At 35.9% G+C, this 25156-nt stretch overlaps 1 protein-coding gene across 5 annotated transcripts in view; it reads left to right on the top strand.

The window, feature by feature from the left end:
• LOC118181152 (uncharacterized) overlaps positions 1 to 25156 on the top strand; it is a 96889-nt gene that overhangs the window by 57000 nt on the left and 14733 nt on the right. For all 5 annotated transcript variants that reach the window (XM_085811654.1, XM_085811651.1, XM_085811652.1 and 2 more), the window contains 4 exons: positions 12324 to 12513; positions 13781 to 13870; positions 17070 to 17197; positions 25010 to 25130. In XM_085811654.1, the coding sequence (XP_085667780.1) occupies positions 12324 to 12513; positions 13781 to 13870; positions 17070 to 17197; positions 25010 to 25130 (529 nt within the window). The remainder of the gene's footprint in view (positions 1 to 12323; positions 12514 to 13780; positions 13871 to 17069; positions 17198 to 25009; positions 25131 to 25156) is intronic.

The following is a 25156-nucleotide window of genomic DNA, read 5'->3' on the forward strand; positions in this document are numbered from 1 at the left end:
GCGCTCCTTATCGCCATCACCACAGAGTTTCCCCCCAGTTCCTTTAATGACTATTCAAAGGAACGACATAGGTTATGAAATTATCTTAGAGGATCCGTACTGTCGGGTATTTTTTACATGATTACAAAATTAGAATATAAAATTAGAAAAGCTCAAAATGCAATTCAATATATAACAAGGTATTGACACATATAATAAACATGAAATAACAAGAAATATGTTAAGATATGAATTTTAAAAGAAATGTTTTAAATTGTTATGTAAGAAGCAAGTTTCTTAGGGAAGTGAACATGTCTTCCCGATCTGGTGACAGTTTGTGTTTTAGAGAGTTCGTTTGCAGATTTATTCTGCTGAACTGTCTTTAAGTCTTTATTTGTTTTCAGTTCAGGCAAATTAGAGTCCGAAAGCAAATAGGCTGGTTTCACACGGTCTATAGACACAGTAGATTTCAGACCGTTAACATCAATTGTGAAAGTTTTGTCCGTTCTAGAAAGGACTTTATGCGGACCTGCGTATGGTTGGCACAGAGGTGGCTTTACTCGATCGACACGTAAGTATACATGCGTACACGACTTTAAGGTAGCACTTACGTAACATTTTTCTTGGCAATGTGCAGATGTTGCTATTGGATTCAATTGTTGCATTCTATGCCTAAGATTCGTGATAAATTGTGTGTCATACGGAGATATCTTAGATGACGTTATCATATCACTAGGCAGCTTGAGAGTTGTGCCGTACACCAGTTCAGCACAAGATGACTGTAGATCTTCCTTTACGGCTGTCCGAATACCAAGCATAACAACTGGTAGTGTTTCAGTCCAGTTATTGGTCTCGTGAGCCTTGAGAGAAGATTTTAAATGTCGATGAAATCGTTCAACAATGCCGTTTGACATTGGATGATAGGCTGTTGTTGTGATTCTGTTCGTACCCAAAATGCGCGTGAATTCTGCAAAAAGTGCGGATCTCATTTGAGAACCTTGGTCTGTTGTTATGATCGATGGGCAGCCAAAACGAGATATCCAACAGTTGAAGATGGCTCTGCAAATGGTTTCCGTTTTCATATCCGGGATGGGAATGGCTTCAGGCCATCTGGAGAATCTATCTATTAGAGTCAAAAGGTACACATTGCCTTCTGATGGAGGTAACGGTCCGACGATATCCATATGGATTTCTGAAAAACGTGCATCAGGAAGAGAGAATGTGCCCAGTGGTGCTTTAGTATGCCTAGTAATTTTCGATTTTTGGCAAGATTCACAGGATTTCACCCAATTTTTGATATGACGTTTCATATCGGGCCATACATAACGAGAACAAATAAGCTTCGTAGTAGCTGCAATTCCTGGATGTGACAGATTATGCAGATGATTAAAGATGAGTCTGCGAAAGGAATTCGGAACAAATGGACGAGGAATGTCCGTTGATATGTCACAAAGAATATTACCATCAGAATATTGGCATGGTTTAAATTCCAGTTTCAAAGATGATGTGTTGTTTTTGAGAAGGTCTTGTACCTCTGGATCATGCCATTGAGCTTCCGAAAATTTTTTAAAATCCAAAAATGGAGATTTTGTTATGGAATCAATTTCGATTCTTGAAAGAGCGTCAGCAACGACGTTTTTTGAACCTTGCACATGCCTAATATCAGTAGAGTACTGAGAAATAAAATCTAAATGGCGCAATTGTCGAGGTGAACATTTATGAGGGTTCTGTTTAAAAGCGTATATTAACGGTTTTTGATCCGTATAAATTATAAAATTTCTGCCCTCTAACATGTGTCGGAATTTCTTAATTGCAGAATAAATAGAAAATAATTCCCTATCGTACGCGGACCATTTCTGTTGGCTTTTACTGAGTTTCATAGAGAAAAATGCTATAGGTTCCCATGTTTGTTGAGACAACTGCATAAGTGTGCCGCCGATTGCGACGTCTGAGGCATGTACCCAGATGCTTAGCTGGGCTCCGGGAATAGGGTGTCTCAAAAGGGTAGCCTGAGCAATGGCATTTTTGGCAGCAATAAAGGCTTGTTCAGCATTCTCGTTCCAATTTAATTGTGGGGATGAATCCTGAACACAAGAACGAGATTTCTTTTTATTAATATAGCCTTCTAACAATTTTATTAAAGGAGAAAGAATATGTGCTGCTTTAGGTATGAAACATCTATAAAAGTTAAACATGCCTAAAAATCGGCGAAGCTGAGTGAGAGTGGTAGGTTGAGGAAAATCTAAAATACATTTGACTTTGTCAGGAAGAGGTTCAATTCCGTTTTCACTAAGGTGAAAACCTAAGAAATCAATAGATGTTTGACCAAAGGTGCATTTTGAAACATTTATGCAAAGTCCATATTCCTGAAGTTTGGAAAATAAAGCTTTCAAATGCCTGCAATGTTCCTCAGAATCTTTAGAGGCTATGAGCAAGTCATCGACGAAAGCGTAAACACCTTCTAAATCCCGCGTGACTTCATCTATAAAACGTTGAAAAGTCGCGGATGCATTGCATAAGCCGAATTGCATACGGGTACTTTCGAATAAACCGAATGGTGTGCATATGGCGGTTTTGTGGATGTCGGCTGGGTTAATTGGTATTTGATGGTATGCCTTAATCAGGTCGACATGACTAAAAATTTTAGTACCGTGCAATGCAGCAGTAAAATCGGCTAAGCATGGAATAGGATATTTGTCTTTTATTGTTTGAGCGTTCAATGCTCGATAATCTCCTACAGGTCTCCATTCCAGACTTCCCTTTTTTGGAACCATGTGAAGTGGGGATGCATAATTGCTGCTCGAAGGTCTCAAATGCCCCAATTGCATCACAGTTTGAAATTCTATTTTTAAGCTAAGTTTTGCTATTTTTAAGCGATCTGGAGCTAACCGACGAGGTTTTGCAACCACAGGTGGACCTTTAGTTATGATATAATGAACGGTGTTATGTTTAACAGGTTGGTTAGGATCTGGTAATCTAGTAACTGAAGGAAATTCTTTTAAAATTTTGTGATATGGTGTATCACTAAATACAGTTTTTACTGAATAAATGCTTGCATTTTTCACACAACCGACGGTTTTAAAATGCGTTTTTAAATCTTTGAGACATTTGTTTCTGATATCAGGCACCAATTCAAAGAAATGGAGAAAATCTGCTCCAAGAATGGGTGTACTAACATTTGCTATAAGAAAAGTCCATGTAAACTGTCGTCTTAATTTGAAATCCAAAGAAAGTGTTTTTTGACTATAAACATGAATAGTAGAAGAATTAGCAGCGAAAAGTGTTTGTTGGGACAAATTCCGTTTTTGAGAATTATTTGCTGGAAGTAAGGACACGTCAGAGCCGGTATCGACCAAGAATGAAAGGTTTGTTCTACGGTCACGAACGAACAGGCGACGTGAAACTTGAGGCAAAGAATAAGTCGCCTCTATTCTTTGCTGGTTTCGTTTCCCTGCCATGAACAAGGTTTTGTACATTTGTCATCTCTACACTTTTTCCCAAAACGTCTATGATACCAGCAAACAGAATAGTCTCTCCTTTTGGAATTGCTTCTTTCCTTATTGCGATCTCCGCGATTTGGCGAGCGACCACGAGAAAGAGAAATGAGATCAATACGTTTGTTTAATTTTTCTATTTGTTTAAATAATTTATCCTCAAGAGACTGATCGACTGTGCAAGAAACGGCACAAGTCCCTGGGGTTGGATTTACTTCTAAAATTCTGTCGGCAATTTCTGCAGCTTTATCTACAGTTAAATTGGAAACCGCTAAATAGACTGAACCGCCAAAATAGACTGAACAGTCGAAGGCAAACTTTGAAGGAATAATTCTAACATTAAGTTATCAGGAACACTTAAAGATTCTGCTCGACGTTTCATATTTCTAAGCAAATCGGAAGGTTTTCGAGAACCTAATTCTTCTCCAGATAATAATTGGCGAATTTCTTGCTGAGAAGATTCTCCTGAATGATTTATTAACTCAGTTTTAAGCTTTGCATATGGATCAATAGGGTCTGGTTTCATAAGTAAATCCCGTACTAGTGATGCGATATCTGGAGGAAGATGAGAAACTACATAATTATATTTAGTAATGGATTCTGTGATAGGTTTGGGGGTGGCAAGAGCAAAAGTACTTTCACACATAATAAACCATAAAGATGGGTCTGATCGGTTATAAACCGGAATTTGGACGGCATGAACATCAGACATTGTGCAAGGTTTTTAAGCCAAAATAAAAGGAAAAATTTAACTAAAGAAAATGAAATTAAATGATAAGTAGAAAACAGAATTATAAAATGATCTATAATTACTACTCATCTGTGATCCGGAGGACGAAAACCGATGTAATCCATTACTTCTGGTTTGGAGATCTTGAGTGATGGCTTGTAGTCAAAACCGAAAGTGCTTGAGAACTGTTCATACGATTTAACACAGTCCGGGTTACCATTATGGAAATTTCCTGTTATGTTTTTACCACCAATCCTCAAATTCCATATCACAGATTATGTTCTTACTGCATTAATATAATATTAACAAGACATAGTGCACAATAAAAATTAAGCTTTATTTAGGAACATCGCGCATACTCCCCGACAGCCTGCCTGTTTCGCTCTGCTCGCTACTCGTAAGAAACTTCTCCTCTAGGGTTGCCACACTTATCGGAGAGCGCAAGGCGCGCTCCTTATCGCCATCACCACAACTGTATTAAAAATAACCAAATAAACAGACTTATGTTTGAATAAATTGAAAGTTAATTGATGTCATAAAAGCTGTTTTTTTTAGTTATTTTTTTCCCTTTTATGATTACAAAATAAAAACATGTTTTATAATAAAAACAAATTATCATAGTACATATGTATATAAAGATGAGTGTTTTTTTTTTGTTTTGTTTTTTTTCCAAAAATCTTACAAAATTTGTATTTTGAAAATGACCTTTACATATGCTCATTGACAGGTTATGTCAACTCAAATCTGCACTATACTGAAAGTGAAAAATGAGAGCAAAAATTTTCTTAGAGTTTTTTTAATGCATATTAAGTGAGTTTTTGCTATACTGTGAGGAAATGGGCTTTTTGACATATAAGATAGTAGAATTGAAGTCCTCAGATGTGCCAGAAAATTTTTTAATATTTTTATAATTACGGATGTGTATTATTTCTATATGTGATTTAAGTGAAAAAATTTGAATTGTTTTAAACTCATTTATTTTTTTAAATATATTTGAAGGTAACTTTGTCAAAAATTAGAAAATTTATGTGTGCAAAATGGCATTACCTTTTCTATTTTATATAAAAACAAGCTTGACCATGCGTTATCCAAACTTACCGCAGATTCCATTGGTTTGGATAAAAGGGATTTTTATCTTCATTCATTCATTCATTTATTTACAGTCTGTATATTGTGTAAACCGTGCGCTGTTTAATGCAATGCAATATACTCTTCAAAATGCTTTTTGAAACAAAGTTTAATGAAAAGTATACATTACTAATTTGAATCGAAAAAGCATGTTAAGTATTATTTAATGAATAGTGAGTGTGAATGAAGTATTTTATTATTATTGGAGAAATCAAACAACAAATGATCATTATTTGGCATGTTATTTTATTACTAGTTTTAAAATATTGTAATTTTTAAAAATTCTGCCACTTTCATTGACACTGTAAAGTATTGTTATTATTATTTTGTTGTTAAAACCTTGATAAATAGGAAATTCTTTTGCAGTTGTATTTGAGACTAGGAATAACATAACAATAACAACAATAGGGGCGTTTCCTTCTTATGAAAAGAAGGAAAAGAGTTTAGGCAAAATTGCCCATTACTCTTCCGCCATTTGATCATTTAAATCAAGGGATTTAAATGGTAACTCCCGTAAAAGGTAAGTAATAAATGAATAGATAAGATCTCAAACTGACACCAAATCTATAGTATCAGCAAAAGATCCCATCTCTAAGTTCAAGGTGTCGGCTGGATCGTGTAAACTTCCCTATTGGATGGAAAACCGATTCAATCCCTCCCAAACCACCAAACGCAAATTCTTGACCAAACAAGAGTGCAATGGAGAGTCAAATAAATAAATAAGGAGGGCAGAGGTGCATTCTCAAGCCAAATGGCCAGTTAGTGTATAAAGATTTGATATCTATTTTCAAATTATATTCCAAAACACAGCTATGAGAAGGAAATCCCTGCATAGTTTCTTTTCAAAAAAAAAAAAAAAAGAACTCATAGGGCATCTCAATGCTTGTTTCTTGTGGTTTCAATGGTTTCAAATTCATCTTACCTGTAGGTGTTTAGTATACATCAGAAACCCTATTATGCCAGAGAGCCCTTTGTATAGAAGGGCTTGATCAAAGGTAATATAGGGAAACCCAAGGAATTTGTTTCTAGGGACAGAAAACACCAGACATCGTCCCAGAAAGTGAAAAGGTGTTTCCTCTTCTTCTCCACAAGCTGGGCAGAGAGGAGATTCGACAAGACCATATTTGTGGAGATGCTTAGCTAGATAAGCATGTCCAGTAACAATTTGAATTACCTGGCGTAAGTTAGTTCTACTGAGGTGTATGAGTTTACTTGAAAAGTTAAGCGCCAATTTAGAGCACCAATTTAGAATGCGCCAATTTAGAATACTTAGCACCAATTTAGAAGGAGCACAGTCTGGTAGTTTAGACCATATATCATCATGTTTGTTCTTTATCCAGCTTCTTACTTCTTTTTTAACCGTTTGATATGAAACTGGGTAAAATGGTTCTGGGCCAGACATGGGTAGTTGCGAAGCATCTTTAGCTACTTTATCAGCTAGTTCATTTCCAGCAAAATCACAATGACCTGGGACCCAGACTAAACTAATGGTATTATGGGCCTGAGCCAGAGAATTGAGATCTTGAGTACAGTTCAAAACACAGTTTTATAACTTGACACGATTAGCCACTTCAAGGATGGCTGATTGGCTGTCAGAGAGAATATATATATACTTATCAACTGTCTTTTTAGCTAAGAGCTCCCTGGCGACCATATTGATCGCCAGAACCTCGCCTTGAAAACAGTTGTTAATTTACCAAGGTATAGATGAAATCTAATGAAATCTTCTTCAGATAGATCCCTTGGTTCTTATAATAGCTCCTCCAGTGAAGTTGGATTTTGATCCATCTGTGTAACATTCAATTGATCCTGTTGGAATTAGGTCAATTAGAGATTCTATCTCATTCCTTTTTGGTATATGAGTTGAGAATAGTTTATCTGGAACTATTGTTTTAGTAATTGCATCTTTGGGCATATAGATTATAGGGATCTCATTGCCCAAGTCCAGACATATGTCAATATGGCTTTTCAGGTGGCTTTTATGACCAAAACCTGTCCTTTGGCACCATGTGCCATTTTTATTCAATCTATACATGGCTTTAATTGCTTCTCCGCTCAAGAATAATTTCAAGGGTGGAATTTGCAGTAAAATTTCTAATGCAGCAGTAGGGGTACTATTTAAAGCCCCACTAATGCTTAGGCAAGCAAGTTTTTGCACCTTTTGTAAAATGTTTAAATATGTGCTTTTGTTAATAACATTAATCCAGACCACACATCCGTAAGAAAGCATTGGCCGGACTATGGCAGTATAAATCCATAGAGTAGATTTTGGGTTAAGGCCCCATTGTTTACCAACGATTAGCCTACAAAGTACTAGAACATTTGTGGCTGTTTGTGCCTTTTCTTTTATATGGGTGATCCATGTAAGTTTACTATCCAGGTAACATCCTAGGTATTTAACGCATTCCTTACGCCTAATAATCTGGTAACCCAGATATAAATCTGCCAGTTTCCATTTCCTTCTCCATGTGAAAACTATGACCTCAGATTTTTCAGCAGAGAAAGAAAGGCCATTTGTATCACCCCAGTGTGAAACTTTATTTAAGATCTGCTGAGCTTGATTATGTAGGGTTCCGATATCGAAACCCTGTAATAACACAATAAGGTCATCTGCATAAGCCTGTGACATGCCAGGTTCCTCCTGTAGAAGTACTAAGAGTGAGTCGAATACCAGGTTCCACAGGAACGGAGAAAGAATACCACCCTGCGAACACCCTTTAGTAATATCTCTCTTTACTTCATAGTCAGCGAGACTAACACAGATATTCCTGTTTTTAATCATGAAGATGACCCATCTAGTTATCATAGGGTGAATATGACTTCCAGTAAGGGCCTTATGTATTTTCTCGAAACCGATGTTATCAAAGGCTCCTACAACATCCAGTAGAATCCCAATGCCAAAGTGTCCATCTATAATTGTTTTTTCTATTCTACACACGAGTTGGTGTAAGGCCGACTCAGTGGAGAAGCCAGGCCTAAAACCGTGTTGGTCTAAGCCAAAGGTATGGTTCAGATTATTATCTGACTGGAGGTGCCAGAAAATCAATCGCTCCAACAGCTTAAGCTGGAAGGATGTTAGCGTGATCATTCTAAAAGAGTTTGGTTTCTCATATGTATCTTTTCCTGGTTTAGGAAGAAACACACCTCGTGAAGTTCTCCAAACCTTAGGAACATATCCTAAAATCAAACTGGATTCGAATATGTCCACGAGAATGTGACCAAAAATATCCCAGCCTTTCTGAAGCAGAATTGGGTAAATGCCATCGTTCCCTGGAGATTTAAAGTGAAGAAATACATCAAGGGCCGCTTTAGCCTTTTCAAAATTCACAATTGTCTTAGCAAAATCCAGATCTAATGGATTATGAAGTAGTTCCAATGGATTTTCCTGGGGGTCAGAGTTGACACTTTTGTCCCCCAGATGAAAATTCAACATGGTCGAAAGTGTATCCAAAGGGTTTATAGTATAACTGCCATCAGGTCGCATAACCGATGAGAGTTGAGACTCCTGAGATCTTTTAAGAATCTTATATACTCTGCCAGTCTCATGGTAGGACAGAATATCTGTGCAGAACGATCTCCATGAGTTGTATTTAGTTTTCATGATTTCACTTTTAAATTTCCTTTGTAGAATTTTTAAGTTAGACCAGTTAACTTCAGATTTATTTCTGACTGCTTTCCTGTGAGCTCTCCGAACCTCTAGGCGGAGGCTTTCAAGCTCCTTGGTCCACCAAACTCTCTTGCTAGGAGAGTACTTCCTTCGTTTGAGAGGGCATGATGCATGATAAGATTCAATAATGATATTTGTCAAATTGTTTGCTTGAGTATCAAGCTTATCGACTGTACAATTATTGTCTAAAACCTGAAGGTTAATGACATTAGAAACCAGGAAGTCCTTATAAAGGTCCCAATTTGTGTTTTTAATGTTTCTGAAATATTCAGCTGGAATTTCATCTCTAATACAAAATTGTATAAGGCGATGGTCAGAAAGTGAGGGATTGTCACTTAAATGCCAATTCTCAATAAGGTTATAAATATCAGAAGTTAATGTGAGGTCAATGACTTCTTCTCTTCTTCTGTTAACAAAGGTGGGGCGATTTCCCCTGTTTACCCAAGTTAGGTTGGTATTCATTATAAGTTCCATGAGTTTTTCTCCTCTAGGATTAGTATCAGAACTGCCCCATGACAGGTGGTGAGCGTTAACATCACCACCAATAACCATAGGAATATTGTTTATTTCACAGAAATTCACAAGATCTATAAATTCTTACGGAATGTTAAGGTCATAAGCCATGTAAACCGAGCAAAAACAAATGTTTCCTCTCAGTGAACTGTTTATGTCCTTAATTAAAATAGCAGTTAAGTCCTCTGATGTAAATTGGGATAATTTCATAGCTTTTATATTTTTAGAAATGTAAATGCTAGTTCTAGGTCTTTTATCAGGTCCCTCTGTCGAAAAGAAGTGCGCGTTCATGAGCCTACCAAGGATTTTACCCTTGTACACCCAAGGTTCTTGAATTAAGGCAACAAAAGTGCCTTGCTTACCTAATTGAGCAGCTAAATTGTATGAAGCTGCTCTGCTATGTTGCAGGTTTAACTGACTAACCTTAAGCATTAAAACAGGTTAAATGAGAGAAAAGAACTTACCCTGAAGGATTTTAGGAGAGACTTAGTTAAAAGCCGCATCCTTAGCATACTACTTCAAAGGAAGTAGTGACAGGGGAAAACTATTCAGATGTCTTCTCCAGAGCCTCCAAAGAAAGCTCTGGTTCCGACTCCTTTTCGGTCTCCCTTTCTTCCATCAACTGTTTCTTCGGAGGATCCTTGGGCGGAGGAATTGATTTCTCCTGTTGCCTTGGTTCCTTCAGCTGTACCACAGGCCACGGGCACCACAAAAAAGTTTGAAATTCTGGGCCTCCAGATAATCCATAAGCTCATGTTTCACTCCCAGCACCAAGGTATTACCTCCGTCTCCAGGGATAACTGCCTTGATGGCGATCTTCTTAACATCCAGGCCCTTGTTACAGGCATCAAGGAGCTTGATGTTATCTTTTGGTGACCTGTTACCAAGAAACCAAGCGAAAAACCTCTTCATGGGGGGTCTGTCCCCGGGAGCCATGGCATGATAACCTGGATGGTTTTCTTCAGGGCCAGGTAGATCATTAATTAAGTCTTTAGGACGTCCACAGTCTCCTGGTCCTCACGTGCAATGTTGAGGCCATTCGGCTGCAGGACTGTCTTGTGGACCCTGCAGGTGGTGATAGAGCCATCGATAATTCGGTCATCAATTATAGAGGTGATGAAATCTGAATCTACTGATGTTATGTCTCTGGAGTCATCCTTGCAGACGATTCGCAGAGTGATTGCATTTCTTGCAGCTTGACTATATAGCCGTCGTTTCTTGAGGGCCATTTCCGGGGTGTCACCAGCAATGCGTTCTCTCTTACAAGACTCTTCATTGCTTGGATGGTTCTTCCTCACCGGTTTGGAGGTCGCTCCAGAGGTCCCAGCTTTATCTGTTTTCTCCTTCGCTCCCTTCTTCCCAGAGATCGAGATCCCTTCCATGGCCCTCTCCAGCCGTTTCCGCTCTTTCTGGCGTTGCCTTTTTTTTCTTCTTTTATTTACAACCTCTGTCATTGGTGACTGGTCATCCGCTTGCGCATCTGGCACATTACTTCTGACAGAGGAGTCAGTATCCATCCCCACTAGGTTCAAGGCGTCCGTGTCCGAAGGCACATTCACCCTTTCACCAGCGGTTCTGGTTTCTGTAGTCCTGAAGAGAAGAGCGTCCGCACCCGAGGGTACATTCACTCCCTCAGAAGGAACTACAGTGGTTATAGTGGGGATTTCAGAAGATGCATTTTTATCTAATTTTGTATTGCAAGCATCCATTTTGGTATAAGATTGAAAGAAGGGGGAGAAAAATTCCTTCCGATTTTCTAAGAGCCAGTTTGGAGGGGCTAGCCCCAGATTCAGCAGCCAGTAGTGACCTCGGAAGAGCCCCCTGCTCTGCCATGCAGGACCCCACCCAGGCACCACCTGGAACTACAAGGCAGGCGAGATTATACACCAGCTGATAGAGCAGCCAGGACATGCTGGTTAGGCTGCCCCGGGCTCCTGTACTATCTGGCGGCCTGAGACGCAAAACTCAGCTTTTCTCCTGTATCCTCTACATGGCTGCTTCCTCCAAGACCCCTCCTCTCCAGATCAAAGGTCCTTGGAATTTCAAATCCTCCCCACAGTCGCCGGTTTTTCCAGGGAAGAGCGGTCCGTTGGGTCGTCATAAGATTACTCATCATCAGACCGAACCTCATCCCACTAAACCCCAGTATGCCACAGGACTTTGTGACAGTTACCCGTTTAGCACCACCCAGGGGGCACGTGTGACTTAAGGATAATCACGGACGCGGGTAACATTACCCCCCCCCCCCCCCCGAGACTAGGAATACATCTGCAAAGAATTTTACGTTAAGTAAAAGTTAAGGAGGAAAAAATCATTATAGAAGTTTAAGATAAAGAGATTTTGTATTTTAGTTTATGGAAAAGTTATTGTTATTTCTAAACCACAGTTTTTACTTAAATTTTTAGGGTGTGTGTGTGGGGGGGGGGAATTCAAAAGGTATGTTTTGGCATTTTGCTATAAATTAGGTAGCTTATTATAACTATGTTACTATCTATTTAAGAAAGTAAAAATGTATTTTATTTTTTAATACTTATCAAAATAATTTTTATTTCTTATTATTATTTCAATTTTCAATCCTACAGTTGCTTAAAATTATAAAGAGGCTTACATTTAAAATAATATGGTATATCATTTACATTCTGAATAGAATTTAAGAGTGTTTTTAGCTCTAATTAAATAATTCTGTAAGGATTCCGTCTGCCTTAATAAAATTTGAAGTGGTATGAATATACTGCCTTTCTTGTTTTGTGTGATTTTTATTTTGCATTGATGAAATGTAATATCTTTTTAGTACATAATTTTATTCTTTCAGGTAAGTTTCAGTATTTTGCTTGAAAAGAATGCTCTGTGTATGACTTCTAGAACCTTCATAATGTTTGCCAAGACCATCATTCAAATAATTAATGACTGTATTCAATCAAGTTGTGGTAGATTGAAAGAAATAGCTGCAAATGTTTTAGCTCTTATGGGAAAACTCCAAAATTTTGCCGGGATACTTGATGGTACTGCTTATATTTATTAATCTGATTAGTATGAATGCATGTACTGTTAAATGTATTCATACAACAACTCTATTTAATAAAAGAAAAAATCTAAATATTTCTTAAAAAGAATATCTTTGATATTATATAATTGAATTTGAAACTTGGATGAGCAAGTTTTTAATGAATTTTGAGGAATGAGCTTTCTTCCACTTTGTTGTTTCTGTTCTACACACACACATATATATATTCATTCATACTGTATGTTACATGTATATATTAATTCATATTGTATGTCACATGTACATATTCATTCATTCATATTGTATGTGTATTAAGCATCTAAAAAATTGATTTTATATTAAAGTTGGAATTCATTTTATTTTATTTTCATATTGGATTTAAAAGCCTAAACAGAAGAGTAATTAGAAAGATGAATTTTTTAATGTGCGACTTTTTCCTGCTGTAGAATTTTTCATATATTTTGGGCTTGCAATAAATATATCAATTCTTTATGAGATACGATAATATTTGAAAAGTTAATTAAAATAAAAAGGAGAAAAAAGGTTGACCATGAAAAAACAGAAAAAAAGTGAAAAGCATAGAAATTAAGCGTATGAATTGGAAGTTGATCTGTCAGCACTATCCTTATCTTCAGGACAGATGTTTTTATTTTATTTGGCTTATAATTCCTTACTAAATGTAGTATTTCATCTCGATGTACTCCGTCTTTGATATGATTTAAATCAAATTCCTCGTCATTATAATTCGCTTCCGATAGCGAAGAAAGTGACTCAGAGGTTATTGAAAATGAAAACATTTCGATTGACAAATTGGTCGGTATTCTCGACACAACAATTATAGGACTTGAACAGTGAAACTTTGTAACTGAACAAGAAATTATGTCTGTTTATAGAATTAAAGAGAAAGTATTATCACATAAAAAAGGAAGTAACTTAAACAACTTACATTGAAAGAAATGTTTAATAAAGTAAACAAACAAATATTAAGCTTTTGTTTCGTAAATTTTGATACCCTTTATATCATAATTGTTCTTTATTTCATAAATTACGATTTCATATTTTTAACTTTATAATTTCTGCATGCCATCTTACCAGATTTAAACTGATGATCTATAATCCAGAAAAATCGATATTCCGGAATCGCCGAAGTCCCGACGAGTCCGGATTAACGACTTTTGACTGTATTTAAAATCCTCTATAAGCAGAAAGGTAAGTTTCTGCTTTCTGTCTTTTTAATATTTAATTTGATATTTATTGCATTTCAGACTCTTCTAAAGCAGAACTGTGGTTAGAAGTTTCTTCATGTAATCCCATTGTCTTCTTATACTCAATTGAAATTTTGCCACTAAATTTAGGTAAAAATTTAAAAATATTTAAATTATGTTACTCTTTTATAATTATTGATTGTATATTCAACCATTTATAATTTTATTCTTGTTGCCTTAATTTTTATTTATTTTTCACTACATTTAGGTAATTGGTTTACAGTAGAATTCATTCATTCTCTAAGCATTCAAAAATCTGAATAAAGAAAGGAAATGAAAAGTTCTAATTTTGATAAATTAATCCTTGATAATTTTTTTAATTCACACATTAGTTTCTTAATAAAAAAACCTCTTATTGTTAGAGTGTGTTTTTTGTGTAATGTGCCTTGAGAAGTAACTTGACCCCTGTTTATTCAACAGACTTAAAAACCGTTTGGCTACTGATGATGACATCTGTATGCAAGAAAGAACAGCAGTTGATAATGTCATTATAATGAAAAAATTGTCAGTGTGATACTCTCTCCATATTTCAAAAGTTGAACACTTTGCAATGGCACATTGATATATATAAGAAAAATCAAAAATATGTGAAAGATTAAATTAGCAATGTAAATTTTCTTCTGAATTCTAAAAATAGTAACCTCTCTCCCTCCATTGAGTCGTTTCTAGATTAATATATGTCATATGACTTTTACATAATTCTGATGATGCAATGGAATTAAAACTCAAGCAGCCAATAGTAATTTTACAACAATATTAACTATCCAATCAAAATGCATTGTGAACCAAAACTAACTCAGTCTGAAATAAGATTTCATGCTGAACATTACGCATTTGTTTTCTATGCTTTGGCCTAGCTGGACTGCAGTCTGTTTGCTCCTTCTATCTTACTCCAAATTTATCTAAAATGTAAACTGTTCGGAATAGACACATTTAATGTTCCAACTTGTTTGTGGCTGCAACATGTTGCTGAAATAAAAACTGAAGATTTAATCTGCCTTCTCCTCCAATTTCCTAGTCATTATGGATCAACACTTCTATGCCATCAAAATTCTGCTCATCATTACTTCTAAGTTTGTTTTTATCACACACACACACACACATATATATGACATTATAATAACTACCGTGTCCAGAATTAAAGAGCCCTATTTCAAAGTTGTCTACAGGGGAAACCAGTCAGTAGAAAATCATTAAATTTTGTAACAGACTTAATGAAGGCATGGGAATATCTTTGAGTGGGGAAAAAAAATAGTTACAGATAGCATCATCAGAGAGCATTTTACTTTGAAAACCTGCAGTAAAAATGTAAATCTTTGTTGACGTTATGCAGCAACAGTTATAAAAACCTAGAAACATTTGTAGATTTTATTTTCAATGTGATTATTGCTTACAGTGATAATAAGTTTTTACAATCATGCTTTATTTTGAAAATAAGAATCCTCTGATCAGAATATCCTCTGATATTATCTGTACAAACTTTCACTGGTGCAGCAGTTTCTTCAACATGATTTTGATGCTCGACTTTGATTCCCGTTTGACTCCGTGCTTGCTTTGAGGTCGATTCAGAAGAACCTTGGAGTATCCTCTGGATAAACAAAGGGCATTTTCATTAAGATTGTACACTGAATATTCATAACTGCCAAATCCGGGAACCAGAGAATCCGCTATCTATTTTAGAGGTTCTATTGCATTCATTAAAAGTGAATGGTGTGGAATTCTTGCATAATTTATTCATGGCTGTACTTCTTTAAGGAGTTAAGTTCTACAGGTCTAGTGACATGCTTGATCATTAGGCAGCAATATGCATCGCTGTTAGAGAACAAAATTGTTCCGGCTCTGTAAGCATGTCAGTGCCTTGCATGCACAATCTTTATGCAAAATGGAGTCCACCTCACATTGCACAGTATCTTACAAATGTTCTTATATCATTTTACAGAAGAATGTGTCATCAGCTTGCACTTCCAAAATGTGCAGCCTTCCTGATTCAGACCTCAATCAATGCGATCTTTGGCTTTGGAGCCATTTGAAACATCTGATAAGTTGTGTCAGTTCAAGAACTTTACCTCAATTAAAGCATTAATCCATTCAGTGACTGGAAAAAAGCAATTATTATGGTGTTTGCTTCATCTTTGACATATGTGTAGAATTTCAAAACCTCATAAGGCTGGAAAACTAGTATGCAGTTCTGTTAAGATTATCATTATGAATGTTTCTGCCAAATTGCAGAAGCATTTTTTTTCCATAAAGCCAGTAACGAAATTGCTACTTTTGCTGTTGATTTGACTGGTGATTCTATGAAAAGTATAAACCGCATGTAATCTGAAATTGTATTGCATGTATCGGAAAGAAAGTGGTGCATTTTTGACTCCGGGGCAAAAACGGCTTCTGAAAGTCGGTACACCCAAACCCCAATCAAACGACATGAGTTAACTTTAACAATAATACAAAGAGAAGTTCAGGGTTTCGTTTTATGGAATGTGCTGTCAAAAAGTTGTTTTAGCCTTGTTTCTGTTCTCAGGCTAGATTGTCATGAGGTGTAGCACAATCATATGGTTTGATCGTGAAAACGCAGCATTGCCTACTCGCATTCGCAAGAATATTCTGCGCTGGTGACTTTACTTTTATGCAGGGTTAGGTTAGGTTAAGTTATTTAATTACGGCAAAGCCTCGAGGGCTATCTGCCTAAGGGGAGGGTTGCCTTCGTGGAGGACTCTCTAAGGGAAACTGGCTCGAATACACGTTACACATGGGGAAAACCACGAAAACACCCATGCAGCCAGCCCGTTCGCGGGATTCGAACCTCGGACCGAACTACCAGTGCTTTTATGCAGGGTCAAGTAAAACAAACCTCACAAAAAAATTTAGATATTTTTAACTTCTCACTTTTTTTTTTTTTTTTTGTTTTTGTTTTTGTTTTGTGAGGTGATATAACTTGGTTCAATCCATTATGAAGCTTTTACAGTATTTTGCAGTATTATTCCCTGCAACGAGGTTGCAATGCATAGTTTGGAAACCACATCCTTTGTTGAGTCCGCCACAAAATTTCACAATTTTCTGATGAGTGATTTCGCCTGTATGCTGGTTTGAAATAGAGTTCCTCAATTCTTGACACTCTGTTTACATTCATTTATTCTTTTCTTCTAGTTATTTTACATTTCTTTTTCATTCTGTAATGTTATTTTTGATAAAATGATATCCAGGCCTAGAATGGCAGTTATGATGTGTACTTACAAATATAAATAGTATATAAATAAAATCACTTTTTTATACATTTCATTTATTTTAGATATGAATGAATTATCTTTGGAACTTGCATGGATGTGGAGCTGCATTACAAAAGATATTAATTTTTATGAAGATAAAATTGCAACATGTGGCATTTCATATATATCTCTCTTGAATATTTTAATTCCAGTAAGACTACTTTATTTATTTATTTAACATAAACTTAGTTTTGTTGTTCTGCTTGCCTTTAGCAAAGTCATAGGATAAATATGTAATTCATTCCCAGTAAATATTTTTTCTTTGTTGCTTTTTAAAGCTTTTTATTTATAAAAAAATCAGTGCTATATAGCAAGCTTGCTAGCAACTTTTTCTTGTTGAAGTAAATCTTTCATAAATAGAGATTTTATAGCCTAAATATAATATAGGTGAATTCAGAAGAATTTGTGTTGATTTAAATTACTAAAGTAAATGTAGATTTTGAAATGAAATACTTTTTAGTTGATTTCACTAAAACTAAAGTTTTAAAAAGTTAATTTTAAAATGCAGTAAATTTCTTGTGTATAATTAATTTTTTTGCTTTTAAACTAGCATGAACAGCATTTTCCTGTTTTAGAGGATATTTTTTAAATTTATTTAGATTCCTGCACAAGCTTAATTTTCATTGAATTTTAGAAAAGTTTCAATTGGCTGAATAGAAAATACATTTTTTCCCAACATATGTAGTGCTTTATAAAAGTATTTTCAATAATTTAAGGAAATTAGCATGAAGAGCATTATCAGTTACTTACCACACGAAAATGAAGTTATTTGTTTCTTATATCAGCTCTTATGCAAGTTTGTATGTGTACAGAACTTCTGATTGTCTGTAGGTGGATTATCTGTGAATTATTATCAAAATTTAGAAATAAAATTGTGGGTTATCATAAGAATACCTTTGTTTTAAAACATTGACTTACCTTTGTTTTAAAACATTGACTGGCAGTTCCAAAGAAGGGATAAAGAAGTCAAAGTTAAAAAGTGTTAAATATACCATGTCATAAGATCAAGGGCTTACCCAGTTTATAAGCCAGCTAGTGGGAGTGGGTCCAGGAATCCTATTATTCCAGGAGTAATGATTCTTGGGATAATAGACAGTGGAAGACCTTTAATTATCAGTGCAGTATTTATTGTAATATGTATAGTTGTTCATTAAGAAGCTTGTTAAAAAATTTTATCAACTTTGCACTATTAAAATTTTTTGATCATTAAATAGATAAGTGAAAGTTCACTTACCTTCTAAATAGGGCTGCCCTGAACTGGCTGCTTTTCCTTCTTCTCGGTATCTGTCTCTATGATGAACTTCGATTTACTGCGCAACACAGCTATAAACTTTTTAAGAAATTTTAATTCATATGAAAGATATCTACAAAATATTTACAAGTTATAATGATTACAAGCATAATTTATACGGAGACGGTCTATCGTTATACATCTGTTAGACGCGTCAGCCGTTCAACTGACTACTTTTAGTCTCTTTCGCCAGAGGGCGTTCGTGGAAGTAAAGTTCTAGTAAGCAAACGCAACACTCCCACCTTGAGGTCCAGTATCAACAGAGGATGGACCTCAACTGACCTGTAGTTCAAGTCTTTTGAGTTTTCGTCATACGTCGAGTTCTGTACCTCACTAGCATATCCGACTCAGGTGTAAAGTTGAGTTCAAGAGGTATGAGGTTCTTAGTAGGTCTTATAATCTCCCCTTGTGCAGTTTTCAGTTTCACTAATCTAATGTGTCCGTCGTGGGATGGAAAAATTTCCACGATTCTAGCTAAGGGCCAGTTTATCCTTTTTTCGTTGTTGGACACAATTACAAGATCACCAACTTTCACAGAAGATGGTTCGCGGATGAATTTTGAGCTTTGTTTTAGTTGCCCTAAAAATTCTGATCGAAATCTTTTTCGTAAATCTTTTCTCAATTTGGCTCTGTAAAGGTATCTTTTATTGATGGATTTAGAATCCAAAAGATCTAATTCAGGAACTCCAGTCTCTGGAATTTCTGTTAGAAACATTGCTGGGGTGAGAGCTCTTAAATCCTTTATGTCTTCTGACAAATACGTGAGAGGACGGTTGTTCATAATGCTCTCGCAGTCACAAATGATTGTCAACAATTCTTCGTAGTTCAGAGAAGATTTTCCTAGTACCTTTCGAGGAATTCTCTTTAGTACTCCAATTAATCTTTCCCACCACCCTCCCCACCAAGGCGAGGAAGGGGGGATAAATTTCCATTCAATTTTCTTAACTGTTGCATTTTCTAAGATAGAATTCCAATCTGTGGTCTTAAACAAATTATTTGATCCAACAAAATTGGTTCCATTGTCAGAGTATACAGTGACAGGTCTACCCCTTCGAGCGATGAATCGCCTGAACGCGTGCAGGAAACTTTCGGTTGATAGAGATGAGACTAGCTCTAAGTGAACTGCTCTATATATTGTGCAAGTAAAAATGACGATCCATGTTTTTTGGCCTCCTTTTAAAATTAAGGGACCCGTCAGATCAACACCAATAATCTCAAAAATTAAAGCATCTCTTATTCTGTCTTCAGGTAGTGGCGCTTGAGGAATCTTATATGAATCAGAGTCGAACCTTCGACATCGTACACAGTTTTGGATAACCTTGCGTACAGTCTTCCTACTCTTTATGATCCAATATTTTTCACACAAAGCGCACATAACCAATTGTACTCCAGCGTGACTTAGCCTTTCATGTTGAGATTTGATCAGTTTTAAGACTAATGGATGTTCTGAGGGAAGTAAAATTGGGTAACGAAAGTCAGCATCATCGTCTCTCTGAAAGATACGTGTTTTCACTTTTATAAGGCCATTGGAGTCCATGATAGGTTCTAGAGCACGTATTCTTTTATCTTTCAATCCTTCGAAAGATTCTCGTTGGATGAGTCGGAAAACCACTGTTTCAGCTCCTTTTAGTTCTTCGACTGAAATTCTCCCATGAGTTCTTTCAGATGGTGGTGTTGTAGCATTTTTAACGAATCTAAAGATCCAAGATACGACCTTTATGATCTTTTCAAATTTTGAAATATTGTCAAAAAGTTTAAATTTATCTGTATTCGTGTTATTGCTGGCTGAAACCACAGTTCGTTTTCTCTCTCCATTTACTATATCGAAGTCAGGATGTTCTCCATCTGCAATAGGCCACTCTTCTGGAGGTCGATAAATCCAATCTGGTCCTTTCCACCATTCGGATTTCCTCAATTCTTTTGCAGAGCAACCGCGAGATGGCAAATCCGAAGGATTAAACTTTCCGGGAATGTGATGCCAGTGATCTGAGTTACTCAATTTTCGAATCTCATTTACTAGATTGGCTACAAAAGTGGACCAATTTTCTTTCTGTTTTATCCAAAAGAGGGTATTTTTGGAATCCGCACAGTAAAAAACTGGAACCTCTTTTAGTTTCAAGTCTTCTCTTATTGTATGAGAGAGCCTCGCTCCAATAGTGCAAGCGAGTATCTCTAGTCGAGGTATGGTGTGTGCTTTTAGCGGAGCAACTCTTGCTTTAAATTGTATCAACTGACAAGTGACTCCACTCTCACCGCTGTGTCTAAGGAAAATGCAGGTCGCATACGCGTCCTTGCTTGCGTCCGAAAATACATGCAGAGTGGTACTTTCGTCTATTTTGGGAAGCAATCTAGGAATTTTGATGTGTTTCAAATATTTTAACTGAGATGACCATGTGAAAAATTTCCTTGCTAGATCATTCGGCAGATTAGTATCCCAGTTAATTTTCTGTTTCCAGCACTCTTGCAGAATCAGTTTAGGCATGAGAGTAACTGGACTAGTAAACCCAATTGGGTCAAAGATTTTACTCAATTCGGAAAGAACAGATCTTTTGCTCAATACAGGGTTTTCTTCATATTTTACGTGACAAGACAAAGTATCGTCAAACAAGTCCCATTTCAATCCCAATACTGACACAACATCTTCATAATCTTTATCAGAAAGGTTTAGAATTGAAGTTTCATTTTTAAGTCTATTATGTTTCCAACCTCTTAGGTCAAATTTTGCAGTAGCCATGATTTCTCTAGATCCTTTGATAAATGAGTTTAATTCTTCAATTGATTCCACGCTCGCTACGCAGTTATCCACATACATGGCTTTCTTTAGCTTTGAAGCTATTTCCTGATGATGTTTTGGTACATTTTCCAAATGGTAGTTAATTGTGGCAGCGAGTAAAAAGGGGCTGGCGTTTACGCCGAATACAACCCTTCGGTGCCGATATATAGTCAGTTTTTCAGGCTGTCCTTTCTCCCACCATAGGAAGCGGAGAAAATCTCGATCCGCTGGATTCACACCTATCTGAAGAAATGCTCTTTTTATATCCGAAATTACTCCATACTTCCTCTCTCGAAATTTTATCAAAATTTTGGGGATCAATTCAAGATAATTAGGACCCTTTTCCAGACAGTCGTTCAGAGATACCGAATTTTTCTCCTTTGCAGATGCGTCGAACACTGGTCGAATTTTGGTAGTCGAATTTTCCCGAAACACAGGTCTATGTGGCAGATAATGCCCTTTTATCTTTTCTGCCTCCGAAATATCGATAGGTTCAATTATTCCCTCTTCTACCCAATCCTTTAAAACAGTTTCGTAGGCTTCTAAGGAATTCTTTGTCTGAAGGGTTTTCACGCAAGACTTCAGATGCTTTTCTGCAAGGATTCTATTATCTGGCAACTCAGGATGAATTTGAAGCCATGGCAGTGATACCTGAAACCTTCCAGTGTCATCTCTTTCTAAAGTACGGATGAAATAATTTTCTGTAGCCTTTTCTATTTCTTGTTTCGTTTGAGAAAGAGCTGGTTCAGTTATTCCGATAGAATCAAGAGACCACAAGTCACAAATTTTTCTGTCACTAATGTGTAGTGATAAAAGAATTTCATTAAAATTCTTTCCCTTTACCTTCGTTCTCCCTAATATAGTCCAACCAAGGTGTGTATTCATCGCTACTAAACTCTCCGTTACGTGTTTTGTTTCCCCTGTAAAGAGTTTTCCGGCATAATCTGCTCCTACAAGCATGTGTATTTTGTTAGGGTGTTTTTCAAATAAACAAGAATTCTCATTAGTTACATCACTGGGAAAAATTTTGTAACCTCTTAGTTTCTTTAAGCATTCCCTATCCTCCAATTTTGGAATATGTGAGCATATGGTTTTTTGGCTCAAAACTTCCATTTCGCATGTGAATCCTGTTTCTAGATTATTTAACTTAATCAGATACTTGTTGTGATTTTCCCTTTTTTCTATTCCTCCAAAAAGCCCATGAGTCACACTTTCCTGACCTAAAGATTTTAGTTTTAATTTCTCCGCAAGAAATGTGCTGATATATGATCTGCTACTTCCGGTATCCAGAATTATTCGTATAAAATTGCTTTCACCATCTCCATAAACATTGACAATTAAAGTTTGCAAGATTACGCTTTCATAGGATGAATTATTCGTTAAGGCCTTATTTTCAATTTGTTCTTCCTTAATTTCTCCGTTTTCGGTTTTAAAACACATTATAGTGGCATGTCGTTGTTTACATAATTCACACCTTATTCTAGAAGTGCAAATAAAACTAAGATGCCGTGGGCGTAAACAGCGATAACAGATCCCTTTCGCTTTGCATTTCTCCCTTTTTTTCTCAGTAGACCATAAAGATGCTTGTTTACACGTTATAGACTCGTGATCAGAAGAGTCGCAGAAAACACATGGTGTTTGTCCCCCCTGCAAACTTGCGTTCGTTAACTCCGAAGCTGTGTGTTTCGCAATAGGTCTGGGTTCACTCAGTTTGTTATGCTTTTGCGGCGCCGCCTTTGGCTGGACCGTCTGGAATGTACGTTCCCGCGCAACTAACTGTTCAGAAAGAAATTCCACTAGGTGATTCAAATCGTAATTTGATTTCCGAACTGTTTTATTATACTCCAAAACCAAATCTGGGGGCAATGTTTTAAGCAAAATAGGTGTTAATAAAGCTCCATATGTTTCTGAGGTCATATTTAATGATTCAAGACATCGAATATGTTTCTGTATATAATTGAATAACTTACGGAAATTTTGAATGTCATTACAATCTTTTAGAGGTCTTATTTTCAGTAATTTATCTATATGGGCGTTGATCAGTACATCTTTATTTCCAAATCTTTCTGTGAGGAGTTTAACTGAAGTTTCGTAATTTTCTTCGGTTAAATCGAAACCGTCAATGGTGTTATAAGCAGTACCTCCCAAAAAGGATTTAAAATAATTAAATTTGCTTATAGCGTCAAGCGTTTTATTTTGATGTATGGCTGATGAAAAAGTGTTCCAAAATGTCAGCCATTCGCAGCTCTCGCCATAAAACTTCGGAATCGTAAGTTTAGGAAGCTTCACATTATGACTTTCGATTTTAACGTTTTCTATAATACTTTCACTTAACTGTTCAGTGCTTCGTAACACATTAAATTTTTGTTGTTTTATATTAATTTCTTTCAATTTTTTGTTAGCCTTGTATTTAAATGTAGTTATTCTTTCACGATATTCGTCAACACCGTTTAATTCCTGGTCAAGATAATTTATGTCTATTAATTTTTCTATATCGGCATCTATTTGTTTTAACTCAATCGATTTTTCATTTAAGAGTTCTAAGAAAATTTCTAGTTCCTCTGCATTCACTTCTGTTTTTGGTAATTCAGTTTCGATTCGGCCAATTAATTTTGTAACGGCAGCCCTTATGTGGCCGCGTTTCCTTTTCAATGTATCGATGAATTCCGTCATTATTTAATATTCAACAATTCAACAACTATCAGCAATCACTAATTATTTATGCTTATGTATCCTCTATATAACTGATATCAATTTAGACAGTTTCAATAGTTAGGAAAATAGCAGTTACTGGCAGTCCCTGTTCGGGCGCCATGTTAAAAAATTTTATCAACTTTGCACTATTAAAATTTTTTGATCATTAAATAGATAAGTGAAAGTTCACTTACCTTCTAAATAGGGCTGCCCTGAACTGCCTGCTTTTCCTTCTTCTCGGTATCTGTCTCTATGATGAACTTTGATTTACTGCGCAACACAGCTATAAACTTTTTAAGAAATTTTAATTCATATGAAAGATATCTACAAAATATTTACAAGTTATAATGATTACAAGCATAATTTATACGGAGACGGTCTATCGTTATACATCTGTTGACGCGTCAGCCGTTCAACTGACTACTTTTAGTCTCTTTCGCCAGAGGGCGTTCGTGGAAGTAAAGTTCTAGTAAGCAAACGCGACAAAGCTGTTAATTATGATAGTTGTTTCAAAATATGTTACTACATACATATTTTTGCATCTACATATCATTTGTTTTTTTTTCAAAGATGAGCTTAGTAGTCTAGAGATTTTTTGCTTGTATATTCATACCTTTGCAACAGAATATGCCAACAAGGCAACAAATCATCAACACAGTGAGGTAAAAAAGAAGTATATTCCCAAGTTAACCGTGAAGTTGGTTATTGGAAATTATGACTTCATGTGATAAAATTTATATAGGTTTGTAACAATAAGTACTGTGAAGTTCGGGAGGAGGTTCCTGTGATGGTGCACAATGTAATGCTTAAATCTTAAGTTCAGAATGTGTTCTTGTGTGCCCAGTGTATTTTGCATGTATCCCAGTGTGCATAGAAAAATTCATGTTTTTCACACTGTTTGGATAGCAAGGTTTCATTTTGCGCATCTTTAAAAATCCTCACATAACAGGTTATAAAATGTATGTAAACTTTTAATTAAACCCTATTTTAAAGAACGTGCTATATGTTCTTTTAAAAACTCTGAAAAGTCCCTCCCCGAGAATACAACGAAATTTAGATTATCATTGTTTTCTGTATTTCCATGTACACTCGTACATGACAGAATTTGTTTACTTGAAAAATATTATATAATAAGCACATATTTAATAATGAACAATATATGAATGAAATTGAAAATTTATTTGATATTAATGAGTATTTTTCAGTTACTGTTGCATAGCTCAAAATCTGAATGGCTTGATTCAGCTCATTTTATCAAGATATATTTGAAACATGCGGAAAACAAAAGAAAAGCCAATGAAAATATGCCATGGGTGTTTCCTAAAAGTAAGTTCTTCATAATGTTAACTAAC

Source organism: Stegodyphus dumicola, chromosome 2 (genome assembly GCF_044657685.1).
Source record: "Stegodyphus dumicola isolate Sdum_Otavi_A_Nest chromosome 2, ASM4465768v1".
NCBI lineage: Eukaryota > Metazoa > Arthropoda > Arachnida > Araneae > Eresidae > Stegodyphus > Stegodyphus dumicola.